Source organism: Mirounga angustirostris, unplaced genomic scaffold (assembly GCF_029215605.1).
Source record: "Mirounga angustirostris isolate CCGP_5_RB_7025 unplaced genomic scaffold, mMirAng1.0.hap1 SCAF_13, whole genome shotgun sequence".
In the NCBI taxonomy this organism is placed as follows: Eukaryota; Metazoa; Chordata; class Mammalia; order Carnivora; family Phocidae; genus Mirounga; species Mirounga angustirostris.
The window spans coordinates 31922777-31936692 of record NW_026991721.1 but is presented as its reverse complement, the minus strand read 5'-3'; the positions used below and the strand labels follow the sequence as shown (position 1 = coordinate 31936692).

The following is a 13916-nucleotide window of genomic DNA, read 5'->3' as shown; positions in this document are numbered from 1 at the left end:
CTTTTCAGCCTATTGATATGATGGATCACATCAGTTGATTTTCAAATGTTGAAACAGCCTGTCATACTTAACACAGATCCCAACTGGTTGTGGTATATAATTCTTTTTATACATTGTTAAATTCTATTTCCTAATATTTTGTTAAAATTTTTAGCATGTTTGTTCATGACAGATACTGGTCTGTGGTTTTTGTTTTTGTTTTTGTTTTTCTTGGAGTGCCTTTGTATGATTTTGGTAATAGCGTAGTGCTGGCCTCATAGATGAGTTAAGAAGTTTCCCCTCCACTTCTATGCTCTGAAAGACATTATAGAAAAGTGGCACAATTTCTTTCTTAAATGTTTGGTAGAAACCATCGGTATACCTATCTGGGAGTGGTGCTTTTTTTTGGAAAGTTATTAATTAATGATTCAGTTTCTTTAATAGATATAGACCCATTCAGATTGTGTACGTTTTGTATGTGAGTTTTGGCAGATTGTGTCTTTAAAGAAACTGGCCCATTTCATCTAAGTTATCATATGTTAGCATAGAATTAACCATAGTATTCCTTTATTAACCTTTTAATTTCCATGGGATCTATAGTCAAGTCCCCTCTTTCATTTCTGATACTGGTAATTTGTGTATTCTCTCTGTTTTTCTTAGTAGGCTATCTAGAGGCTTATTGATTTATTGATCTATTCAGAGAACAGAAAGTTTCATCAATTTTTCTGTTGTCTTTTTCTATTTTCAATTTTACTGGTTTATGCACCAAATCTTTTTTTATTGAAGTATTGTTGACATAATGTTATAGTATGTTCTAATTCTTGTTCTTCTACTTATTTTGAATTTAATTTGCTCTTTTTTTTCTAGTTTCTTAAGGTAGAAACTGAGATTGACTTTAAATCTTTCTTCTTTTTTTAATACATGCAGTCAATGCTATAAATTTACCCCTAAGCACAGCTTTCACTGTATTTAAAGTTTAAATAGTTTAAATTTTTGTAAGTTGTGTCTTCACTTTCACATAGTACAAAAATATTTTTTTCTCTGGAGATTTCATCTTTGCCCTATGTGTCATTTGGAAGTGTGTTATTAATCTACACATATTTTGAGATTTTCCAGTTATCTTTCTGTAATTGACTTCTAGTTTAATTGCACTGTGGTCTGAGAGCAGACATTGTAATATGATTTCTATTCCTTTAAATTTGTTAAGATGTGTTTTATGGCCCAGAATATAATCTATCTTCTTGAATCATCCATGTGAATTTTTTTTTTAAAGGGCACGGTTTTTTTTTGTTTTTTTTTAAGATTTTATTTATTTATTTATTTGACAGAGAGAGACACAGCGAGAGAGGGAACACAAGCAAGGGGAGTGGGAGAGGGAGAAGCAGGCTTCCCGCCGAGCAGGGAGCCCGATGCGGGGCTCGATCCCAGGACCCTGGGATCACGACCTGAGCCGAAGGCAGTCGCTTAACAACTGAGCCACCCAGGCGCCCCCATCCATGTGAATTTTAGAAAAATGTGTATTCTGCTGTAAATGAAGTAATTTATAGATGTCAATTATATCTACTTGATCAATGGTGTTGTTGAGTTCAACTATTTCCTTACCGGCTTTCTGTCCGTTGGGTCTGTCTATTTCTGATAGAGGAGTGTTGAAGTCTCCATCTGTGATAGTGGATTCATTTGTTTCTTCTTGCAGTTCTATCAGTTTTTGCCTCACACAGTTTGACATTCTTATTAGGTGCATACACATTAAAGATTATTATGTCTTCTTGGAGAATTGGCTCCTTTATCATTATGTGGTGCCCTTCTTTATCCCTGACAACTTTTTTTCCTTGAATGCTTTTTTAAAAGTGCTCTTTTAAAGAATGTTATTTTTTCTAGTGAAACAATAAAACTATCAATGCTCATTAGAAAAATAGAGAGGAGATAAATAGAAAGGAGATAAAAGCGTATCTTTCATACACCTTTTATCAAAACAAAAAAAACCTCTTGCTGTTTCAGTTAAACCTCTAAGGTCTTAAAAAACACACATTAGGAGGTCATGATCCTGGAGTCCCGGGATCGAGTCCCGCATCGGGCTCCCTGCTCAGCAGGGAGTCTGCTTCTCCCTCTGACCCTCTTCCCTCTCGTGCTCTCTGTCTCTCATTCTCTCTCTCAAATAAATAAATAAAATCTTAAAAAAAAAAAAAAAAAAAACACACATTAGGCCCCCAGCATCGCCGCCATGGACCTAGAACCCGTGAATATCTGTGAGGAAATGACTATTCTGCATGGGGTCTTTTTGCTCGCAGAACAGCTGTTCCACCCCAAAGCGCTGACGGAATTGAAAAAGTCTGACTGGGAACGCATTGGGCAGCCCATTGTGGAGGCCCTAAGGGAGATCTCTGCCACAGCAGCTGCCAGCCCTTTGCCTGGAAGAAGAAAGCTCTGATCATCATCTGGGCCAAGGTTCTTCAGCCCTACCCCGCCACCCCTTCAGACGCTGACACTCGGTGGCAGGAAGATGTGTTCTTCTCAGTAGGCAACATGATCCCTGCCATCAATCACACGGTCCTTTTTGAGCTGCTCAAGTCGCTGGAAGCTTCTGGACTCTTCATCCAGCTCCTGATGGCCCTGCCCGCCACTATCTGCCGTGCAGAACTAGCGCGCTTTTTGGAGCGCATGTCTGTTGACACGTCTTCAACGGATGTGGCCTTTTTCCTCAGTGTCTCGTGGGACACGATGAAGCACAAAGGCAATCAGCAGGACCCCCTGCTCTCCCAGTTTAGAACAATGGCCCACAAGTATTTGTCCTCCTCAGATGAGTTCTCCCACCCTCCAAAGAGGTTTAAGTCAGACCCAGATGTGTGTCCCACTATGCCCCTGTTGGCCATGCTGCTCACGGGGCTGAAGCAAATCCCAAATAGAATCCCGTGCCCAGGAATGAAGTGCGGTGCATTAGCCAACTTGGCAGACATGCTGACGGTGTTTGCCCTGATGGAGGACGACCCCCAGGAAGTATCTGCAACCATGTATCTGGACACACTGGCCACGGTGATCTCTGTGTGGAATTCGGACACCCAGAACCCATATCACCGACAAGCACTGGCAGAGAAGGTAAAGGAGGCCAAATGGGACATCAGCCTGACCTCCCTGGCCAAGCTTCCAAGCAAGACGATTTTCATCGGGTTTGAGTTCATGTGCAGTCTGCTGCGGGAGTGGGGGGGGAGGAGCTGCAGGCCATGCTCACCAGCAGCCAAGGGACAAATTATGACAGCTACTGGCTGTGTGACAACCTGATGTCCTTCAGCCAGAACTTGAAGCTCTACCTGGATTCTACCAGCTTGTCCAAGGAGGAGAGGCAGGTGGTCTCGGAGCTGGCAGAGTATGTTGGGGACTTCCTGAGGAAAACCACCAAGGTGCTAAAGAACAAGGGCTTTGAGAAGGACATCACCGCCTCAATTGCCGTGGCCATTATTGAGCAGAAGATGGATCGGCACATGGAAATGTGCTACATTTTTGCTTCTGAGAAGTGGGCCTTCTCAGACGAGTGGCTAGCCTGCCTGGTTAATAACTGGGCCCTTTTCCGAGAGCCAGACTTGGTGTTAAAGCTGCTGGAAACAGTGATGGAAGTTACCATGACAGACAGAGCCATCCCGGAATCTCAGATCAGACAAGTGATCAGCTTGATTCTAGACTGCTATGCAGACCTCTCGCTGCCTGATAAAAATAAAGTCCTCTCAGGCACCCTGCTCTCCTGGGGGCAGAAGGGTCTCTCTGAGAAGTTGATGGCTTACTTGAACGGGTTTCAGGAGGACCTCAATACAACTTTTAACCAGCTCACACAGAGTGCCTCTGAACAGGGCTTAGCTAAAGCTGTGGTTTCTGTGGCCCGCCTGGTAATATTACACCCGGAGATCACTGTGAAGAAAATGTGCAGCATGGCTGTGGTCAGTCTTAGCACTCACAAGTTCCTGGCTCAGATTCTCACTGCCTTCCCCACCCTTAGGTTCATGGAAGAGCAGGGTCCAGATCCATCCACTACTTTTGTGGTGTCATGCCTCAAAGAAACCGTCTGGACAAAGTTCTCTACACCCAAGGAAGAAAAGCAATTTTTGGAGCTCCTGGGCTGCCTAATGAATCCTGTGAAGCCCCGAGGTATCCCAGTTGCTGTTCTTCTTGGGCCAGATGAGGTGCTAAAGGAGTTCATCCTGCCTTTCTTGATGCTAGATGTCAAAGAGGTGGACCTCGGTTTGAAGATCTTCATCCAGACTCTTGAAGCAAATGCGTGTTTAAAGGAATACTGGCTCCAGACCTGCTCTCCGTTCCCCCTCATCTTCAGCTTGTGCCAGCTCCTGGATTGCTTCAGCAAATACTGGCAGCTCCCCAAGGAGAAACGGTGCCTCTCTTTGGATGGGAAGGATCTGGTGATCCATATCCTGGAGATCCTCTGTAAGATTATATTGCTAATGCTGAGACCTTCTCCCCAGACACCTGGATCAAGTCCCTGTCTTGGCTCCACTGGAAGCTGGAGCAGCTTGACTGGATGGTGCACCTGAGAATGAAGAACCTCTTTGAGGGCCACTTCAAGTGTGAGCTGCCAGCCATGCTTTTTGAGATCTGTAAGCTTTTTGAGGATGAGTGGACCTCCCAAGCCCACTCTGGGTACAGTCCAGGCACAAGGCTTCTTGCCTGGATGGAGTGCTGCTACATCTCCAGCAGCATCTCTGAGCAGATGCTGTCCCTCTTAGTGGTAGATGTGGGCAACCCTAAGGAGGTCAGATTGTTCAGCAAGGGCTTTCTGGTGGCCCTGGTACAAGTTATGCCTTGGTGCAGCCCCCAAGAGTGGCAGTACCTTTACCAGTTGACCAGGAGACTGTTGGAGAAACAACTCCTGCACATCCCGTATAGCCTGGAATATATTCAGTTTGTTCCTCTGCTCAACCTGAAGCCCTTTGCCCAGGAGCTCCAGCTCTCCATACTCTTCCTGAGAGCTTTCCAGTTTCTCTGCAGCCAGAGTTGTTGTAATTGGCTTTCTATGGAAGGCTGGAGACATGTAGTCAAACTTCTCTGTAATAGTCTGACCAATCTCCTGGACTCCGTTAGGTTGATACAGTCAGTTGGCCCTTGGGCTCAAGAACAGGACCTGACCCAGGAGACCCTGTTTTTTTACACCCAGGTATTCTGTCATGTTCTGCACATTATGGCCATGCTCCACCACTCTATGTTTTGGCCTTGGAAATCCTCACCTGCTACGAAACCCTGAGCAAGGCCAACCCTTCTGGTAGCTCCTTGCTCCAGAAGGTAAATGAGCAGTGCTTCATGAAGTCCATCACTGAGAACATTAGCCCTGAGGAATGGCATCAAACCCTGCTGCAGATCAGCAACTTCTGATCTTCGTACTTCAGAGAACGGCTGGGCCCCGACTTAGTGGAGTCTATAGGGGCTTGAGCTGAGAAACACAAGCTTTTCAGTTATGTGAAATTGTACACAAGCTAAAAAAGTATATGGCAATAACTGTAAAGAAAATAGTTTCTTAGGTGTTTGTAACATATAAATTATAAAATTCTCATTTGAGTTTCAAAAAAAAAAAAACCACACACACATTAAACATGTATTTATCACATTACAGAAAGTAAAAAATCTAATGTGAAAAATTTAAAGTATAAAAATGTACAAAATAAGAAGTCAAAATTTACATCTACTGTCTCCCAAATCATGTCCTTTTCTTTATTAATAGCCCTGTTAATACCTTGATTTTATTCTGCTAGGTGTCCCTCAAGATATTTTCTAGTATATATAAATATGTACAAATTTTTTAGAAAAAAGCAGTCATTTTATACATACTATTCTACTACTCAAATCTGTCATTTAATAATACATTATGAATATCTTAAATTGTCATTATATTTTGATCCAACTCATCTTTTTTATGAGGTGTATAGTATTACAACTTGGGGATTTAATTAGCCATTCCCTTATTCAGAGAAAAATTTTAAATTAAGTATTTGAGGGGCCCCTAAATTACTACAAGTGTGATTCAGCTACTTTTCTAAAAAATGAGACAGACAAGGTGAAAAAATGTTGATGATTTCTTTGATTAAATATCTAGATAATTTGCTAGGAAATGTTATCAGTGGAATAAAGTGCTCACGGGTACTTACATATGATATTGGAGTCCCACCCCTCTTTTTTTCCACAGGAGAGCTCCTGTGATTAGTCTTCTAAGAAACACACATTAGGAAATACTGAATTATAATGAGGTGGCCCTAGCAAATTGATGTATTTATATTTATTAACACTTTTTAAATATATATAAAATAACAGTACAGTGCCTTAATTCTTTATAAGGTAAGGATTTAGTCACATACTGTGTCTAGTGTTATAGAATTGGGCAAGTTGAATTTTGGTCTCAATTTCTATTGACTCCTTTAATTGTGTTTCCCTTTTTATGTCTCTTCTGGGAATTTTAACCCAGAATACCCAGATCACTGGACTAATTCAACCAATAAGTACTTATTACCAAAGTCTTATGAACTCAGTCTTGTGATAAGATTTTATTTCCCCATGATTTCTCCTCCATACAATTAATCATTTCCTCATCTGTTCCCAGAGCAATTTATACATATATCCTATTATAATATTGGTAGTTATTTTGCTTACATATCTCCAATTATTTATTAATTCAGCAAATAATCTTAACAGGTACTACTCAAGCTATTGGGGATCCAATGAGTAAAGTAGACCTCATCCCTGCCTTCACTGAATTTACACTACATAGGAGTCAGTCTTTCATAATTTCAAACTGTGATAAGTGACCTAAAAGAAAAATAAATGATGCTAGAATGATTTATATCAAGGGCAGTGATCTAGTCTGGAGGGTGAGGGAAGACTAGAGGAAGGGAAGAAGTGAAATTAAAGAAATAAACTTTGAATTAAAGTTTGAAAATGGATAGTACCTAAAATAAGTCAAATAAAAGGGCTAGATGTGGTTTTCAGTACTGACTGCACATTCTAATCACCTGGGGATCTCTTAATCTATTAATGACAAATCCCATCATAATAGGAATCAATTGAATATCATGACGGTAGTGAGAGGAAGGACACTGGCATTTTTTAGTACCAGAATAAAAGGGTACTAGATGAGTATGGAAAGAATCATGAGGGCTAAATAATTATGCCTAGTAGAGTAAGAGTTTTGATGATTTTCTTAAGAAAAATGAGAAACTATTGAATAATTTTAAGCAGGGCAGGATCATGACCCTATTTGTTTTCTAAGAAGATACCTTGGAATCCTCAAAAGAGGATAGATTTAAAGAGCAGGACTGGATGCACAGATATCATGGATGGCATTAGAGAGGGAGAGAAAGATATAGATTTGATAAATATTTAAGTTAAATTGTCGATACTTGGTGATTTGGTTACAATAGGAAAAGAAAGGAAGATCTCAAGGATAATTTAAGATTGTGGCTTGAGCAATTTCTTTATTATTCAAGGAGCATTAATGAAGTACCTATTATATGCTACATTCTGGGGATAATGGGAATTAAGATAAAAATGGGCAATGTTCTCATGGGAAGAGAGAAGCCATAAATAGACAAGAAAAAATGCATAATAAGGAATGCCATGCAATTATTAAAACAGAATAATGTATTAAAGTTTTTTTAAAGCTTTATTTTAGAGAGAGAGAGCTAGCACGTGTTCACACGTGTGGGGTGAGGGGCAGAGGGAGAGGAAGGGAGAGAATCTCAGGCAGACTCCCCGCTGAGCATGCAGTCTAACAAGGGGCTTGATCTTATACCCATGGAGATCATGATCTGAGCCGAAATCAAGAGTCAGATGCTTAACCAACTGAGCCACCCAGGTGCCCCTAAAACAGAATAACTTATATGGGGAATGTGGCTAGGTAGTTATGTTAGCATGTGTGATCTGAAAGAAAGTGATGTAAAGGAAAAGGAGTCCATCATGGGAAGATAAAGGGACAGAATACTATTGGCAGAAGGAAGAGCCAGTAGAAAACTACTTTTGACAAGAAGAGAGCTAATTTGGGGAGAAAGTGGGATGAAATTATGGGAATAAAGATCATAAGCTAGTAATTGAGGGACCTTTGAGAAATACAAGTAGAAAATGTTTGAAATTTGTGTTAGAGCCCAATGAGGAGTGTGAACTGAGGGTAAGTGCTTTAGTCTTTAGAATATAGATGGTAATATAAGCCATGTATTAGGATGAAACCACTAGAGAAAAGAAAAGAAAATGAATCTAAGAGTGAGCTTGTAAAAGGTAGGAGAAGAGAGTAGACATTTGAAGGATTTGGAGGTAGGTGGAAGAGGCAGAGGAAGAGTCTCAGGGAAAAGTGGTTAACAGGGTAAAATACTGCTGAGCAGACCAGTAAGATAAGAAGGAGGCCTGTTCCATTGGAGGTTGTAGAAATCTTTGGTGAAAGCAATGAGAATCATCTCTCTGAAGAGATGGACGTGCAAGCAAGATGGACATGGGTTGAAGAGTGACGAGGGAGTGGAAAAGCAAAAGCAACAGCAAATGTCATCAGCACCCTGTGTGTGGGAGGATGAAGAGCAATAGCCAGAGAGGGGAAAGAGCTCTCATGAGGTTTCACTTCTCTCTTTCTTTCTTCTTATATGAGATGCTTAAATGATGATGGGGAAGATCCAGGAAAGAAGGGTGAAGGGAGGGAGGGAAGCGGAAGGGGAAGGAAAAGAAAGGGTTTGTGATACGAGAACAGAGAAAAGGAAATTGTGAACACGTCAGCAAGTATCCGACTTGTTAGCTGAAAAATAGGAATATCCCTTAGGGAACAAGTCCCCAGTTTTTAAATTTACATTCACCAGAGCTAAGCACTGAGTCTGGCAGAGAGCAGGTTTCAAATCCTCATTATATCACATGTTCATATGGACAATTTCTAGATGATCACATCATCAGTAGATAGTGGTTCATATTGGAAAGCCATATGAATGAATAGGTAGATGATCTGTTACTGTGTTTGTGTTCCAAGTACATTTCCAGATCATATGAGCAATTTGTCTTCTTCTTAGACTTACTCTCGTGAGCTACCACATTCTGTTTTCTTTCAGCTCTCTGCCACCAGCTCACAGAGAGTGACTTTGTAAAAACTCAATTTTTAAATTTCCTCTTCTCTCAAGAGTGAATGTTCTACTTCTTGGGAATTTGGGATGGAATAATTAAATAATAATGTGAAATGTGAAGGCGGTGGGTGTTTTGTTCCCTCCGAAAAGCCTGCCTTCATCAGAGCTAACAGAATAGCGGCAGATTGGGAGCTTTTGATTCCAAGGGAGAAAGTAATCTTTTTCCCTGGCAACACCATCCCTTCACCAACCCCCTGCTCAGTAGCTGCGAGAAAATGAAACTACTTTTGTTTTGTTTTAAGTAGAGGTATAACAAAAGAGAAATTAAGTTGAGGAAGTTATAAAAGAAGACAGTTCATGCTGCTTGAAAAAGATCTATATATATTTAAAGTTAAGACATACAAAATTAGAAATGTTCTAGCTGTATGTGCTCTTAGCTTGACATTTCACTCCTTGATGGTAGAATTAATGTAGAAACATCTTTCTAAAGCATCTCTTTTATTTAAGTGCATTAGATATTTTCACATCTTAAAGGTTGACAGGATTGAATTAATAATCAGTACTATGCCAGCTATTCATGATGCTAATTTGAATTTTGACATAGCACCTCTTCCAGAATAATTCTGGTTTATTTGCATTCTTGTTTCCATCATCTCTTGGTGAGGTACAAATTACATAGAACATGTACTTAAAATAAGTTAACTCACTCATTCATCCATTCAACAAATGTTTAGTGAGTGACTACTGTGTGCCCAGCATAGAACTCGGTGCTTGGTATACAAAAATAAATAAAAGCCGTGGCTTTTTTATTCTTTCATGGCACTTACATAAATAAATAGATTCACTTATTAAAAGATAATAAATACTACAGGGAAAAGAATAGACATGGTGAGAAAGATGGGGCAAGGACAGGCAAGTCGTAGCAAGTGACCCAAAGGATAAGAAGTAGAATGAGTGAGGGGTAAAGTAGTAGGAGAGGGTGGTTAGCAAGATATTGAGCTTGAGATTGCGTAGGTCACTGAAAAACACTTTGGCTTTCACTTTGAATGCAATAGGGTTCTGAGAAGTCATATAATCTGAGTTCTATTTTAAAGAATCACTCTGGCCATTATGCTATGAATAGATTATTGGGGGCAAGAATGTGAGCAAAGGCTTTGTTGGACAGCACGGTAGGAATCTAGGCCAGAGATGATGATGGCTTAGACCAGGGTGGGAGCTGTGCAGAAGTGGGGAGTGACCAACTCTGATTGTACATACTGTAAGATAAAACAACTCAGGACCCATCTGGTAGTATGAAACCCAAGCTCTCTGGCTGTGGAAGTTAAACCTTCCAAGACCTCTCCCAAAACATGTGTCACTCACACCTTCTTCATGTTACAACTGTACTCTGGAAACCAACATGCCTAAGCCTCAGTAACCATGATGCTCTGAGGGAAAATGAGATCTCTATTTACACTGGAATAAGGTCCAGCTCCTGAGAGACTGTTTTTTGTCCCAGGAGCTGTCTGTTCCACCATAGAGATGGCTGCTTTCAAACTCACATGGAACCATTGGAGGGAATGCAATGTTCAAACTTCAGTGCATTTCTCAAAGGCTTGTTATTCAGTCTTAAACCATTCTACATGTAGGCAAGTCATAGCAAGTGACCAAAGGATAAGAAGTAGGATGAGTGAGGGGTAAAGTAGTAGGAGAGGGTGGTTAGCAAGATATTGAGCTTGAGATTGCATAGGTCACTGAAAAACACTTTGGCTTTCACTTTGAATGCAATAGGGTTCTGAGAAGTCATATGATCTGAGTTCTATTTTAAAGAATCACTCTGACTTTGGTTTCCTTGAGAACTGTGTTTCTGTCCATCTCCTGTGTACTGGCCCCTGTGTTTACCACTCTGCCTACCCCTCACTCCTGTTCCCCTGGTCTTTTGGAGTTTGTGACACTGATTTGAAATGGATGGTGTTCTCTTGAGAGCAAGTGAGATTGTAGAGTTAAACCCCAGCTATACATTTTTCTAACATAGCTCTAAGGTCCTTGTTGCTGTTTGTGATAACTGATAGATAACTCATTGGAAACATGTGCATACATTTATATTCAGATGAAATTATGGTTGCACTGTCTATTAAATATCTCAATTAATTTTCATAAAAAAAAAATCTCTGGTATAGATTGGTTTTTGTCTGTGTCTAGACTCATTCATTTTCATAGAGCCCTCTCTTCCAGATTCTGAGGAAAACGAATACTAGATATGTTTTCTGTAATCCTGAGGGTATCATTTTCTCTCTCTTTATAACTGCTGAAAAAGAGCCCACCTCTCCCTAGGAGCAAGCAATAACATACAGGTATAGGACAATTTAAATACATGTAAAGGAAGAGACGCCTCCCAAAGAGACTACAGTCTGTAGAAATACAGTTTTATTACAATTTATATCCAGTTTATATTACCAGAAAAATACTTAATTCTTCAGTCACTCCATTCAAGTCACTCTAGAGTTTTCCCCAAATATAGGTTGTTACTGGTTTTATACTTGTATAACTCAAAAGTCCTATTATTGAAGGCTTATACAACCAAGGAATAAAGATGAATCTGGTAGCTAATTACTGAGAAAAAAGACAAAGAGAGTGAGAGAGAAGGATTCTAGTGAAGTTTTGAAATTAGCCATTATTTAGGCCCGCATCTGATTGAAGAAGCATGCTCTTGACAGAGAATGAACAATTCTGGATATCCTGTTATACTTGAGTAGTTTATATATCCAGTCTCTCATAACACTCCTAACAGCTCTGTGAGTTAAGATCATTGTCTCCATTTCTCAGGAGAGAGAGCAGGATCGGAGAGGTTAGGTAATTTCCCCAAGCTCACAAAACTAAGTACATGGTAAAGATGGAATTTGTACTTAAATTTTTGTGATTCCACACTTTATGTTCTGTCTACCATACCATGTGATTTCTTCTAAGTAGGCAGTTAGGATTGAAGAAATTTAAATTGTGCTTGGTAAGCAAAAAGGCAAGTTAGTGTAACACCAGCAGCCAACACCATAATTTCAAAAGAAGGATCTTTGTTATCAATTTGAATATAAGAACTTTTGTATGGCTAAAGCAGGAAAAACTATAATAAAACATGAAATTCTTCTTTCACTTGCCTCAGTGAAGGAGTCATTTAAATGCCTATGCTTTTTATGCTTTAGAAAGATTTTCTTGATTCTATCACTCCTACACAGAAACCTTTCTTTTCTTTCTTTTTTTTTTTTTTTTTTTATTAAATTCAATTTAGTTAACATATAGTGTAGTACTAGTTTCAGGGGTAGAATTTAGTAATTCATTAGTTGCATATAACACCCAGTGCTCATTACATCAAGTGCCCTCCTTAATGCCCATCATCCAATTACCCCATCCCCCCACCCACCTCCCCTCCAGCAACCCTCCGTTTGTTCCCTATAGTTAAGAGTCTCTTTTGGTTTGCCTCCCTTTCTATTTTTATCTTATTATATTTTTCCTTCCCTTCCCCGATGTTCATCTGTTTTGTTTCTTCAATTCCACATGTGAGTGAAATCATATGGTATTTGTCTTTCTCTGACTGATTTATTTCACTTAGCATAATACCCTCCAGTTCCATCCATGTCATCGCAAATGGCAAGATTTCATTCTTTCTGATGCCTGGGTAGTATTCCATTGTGTATATATATACCACATCCTCTTTATCCATTCGTCTTTCGATGGACATCTGGGCTCTTTCCATAGTTTGGCTATTGTGGACATTGCTGCTATAAACATTGGGGTGCATGTGCCCCTTCAAATCACTATTTTTGTATCCTTTGGATAAATACCTAGTGGCTGCACAGAAACCTACAGCCAAGTCTGTAATAGTTGCTAAGAGGAAGCCAGAGATAACATTATAATTGTTCTCCTTTTCCTTTCTAGCTAGGTAAAAAACAAATAGTTGTTTAAATGAATTAATCTCATTTAAAAAAATTCTACACATTATTTTCTCAATCATAGCTGATATGTATGACCTTGGTCTAAATTCAAAGGCCTGTTGATATTTAACACATACTATGTCTTCTTCTGCCATTGTCAATTTTATTCCCACATTCTTTACCTGTAATTTAAAACAAACATATTTGAAGTAGGAAAGCTCTCTGGAAATTATACTTATGTGAAAACATCTTTTGCTATTTTTCCCATGACGACTTGCAAAATAGAGGTACCTCAATAAACTATCAGGAAGAAAAACCCATGGTCCAAAATTTTGAAAATTTAGTTTACTTTTCTCACCTTCTTGGATATTTTTAGCAAGTATACACATATTAAAGTGTCTCATAAGTTCTCTAGTGAGAAACTCAAAATTTTTTGACCATGGAATATCTTGCCTTTTTTCATAGTACTCCGTGGAATAAACTTTAGCAAATGCTGGTCTGTGGAAGTGCCTGTCCTATGGCAATGATTCCCTCTATATCTGAGTATCAGCCAGATGATTGCCCCATGGTTTTCTAATAATACTGTTCTAAAATATTGGCGATACAAATTTGAAATATTGTTCTGGCAAACTTATGAAATGAGCCACACCTAAAATATAGGGCTTTATGAATGTATGGATATAAAACTGTACAGTTTAATTATAAAATGCATGTGATTTTAAATTAAAATGATAAATTTCTTCCATACTTTTGAGCTTTTAAGATGGTTATGTTTTTCGAGAAGTTCCATCTAGCTGAAATTTAAATGAACAATGCCAACCAAATGCAGTCCAGCTGTGTCTAACCTGGCAGGCCTGCCTAAGTGGAAGCAAACCAGAGTTGTTCCTTTATGTATGTTCAGCATCTCTAATCACTTGAAGGATAAGGTCTGTGGAATTCACTGCTAGAATAGTCA

The 13916-nt window shown here is 39.4% G+C and overlaps 2 protein-coding genes across 2 annotated transcripts in view; both read left to right on the top strand.

Moving 5' to 3' along the window:
* ANO3 (anoctamin 3) overlaps window positions 1-13916 on the top strand; it is a 400310-nt gene that overhangs the window by 278157 nt on the left and 108237 nt on the right. The window lies entirely within an intron of this gene.
* On the top strand, window positions 2201-5349 carry LOC123857288 (gem-associated protein 4-like). Its single transcript, XM_045893998.1, is given in 5 exon segments — window positions 2201-2372; window positions 2375-3177; window positions 3180-4416; window positions 4419-5171; window positions 5174-5349. Coding segments are annotated over 5 exon segments (3141 nt in total).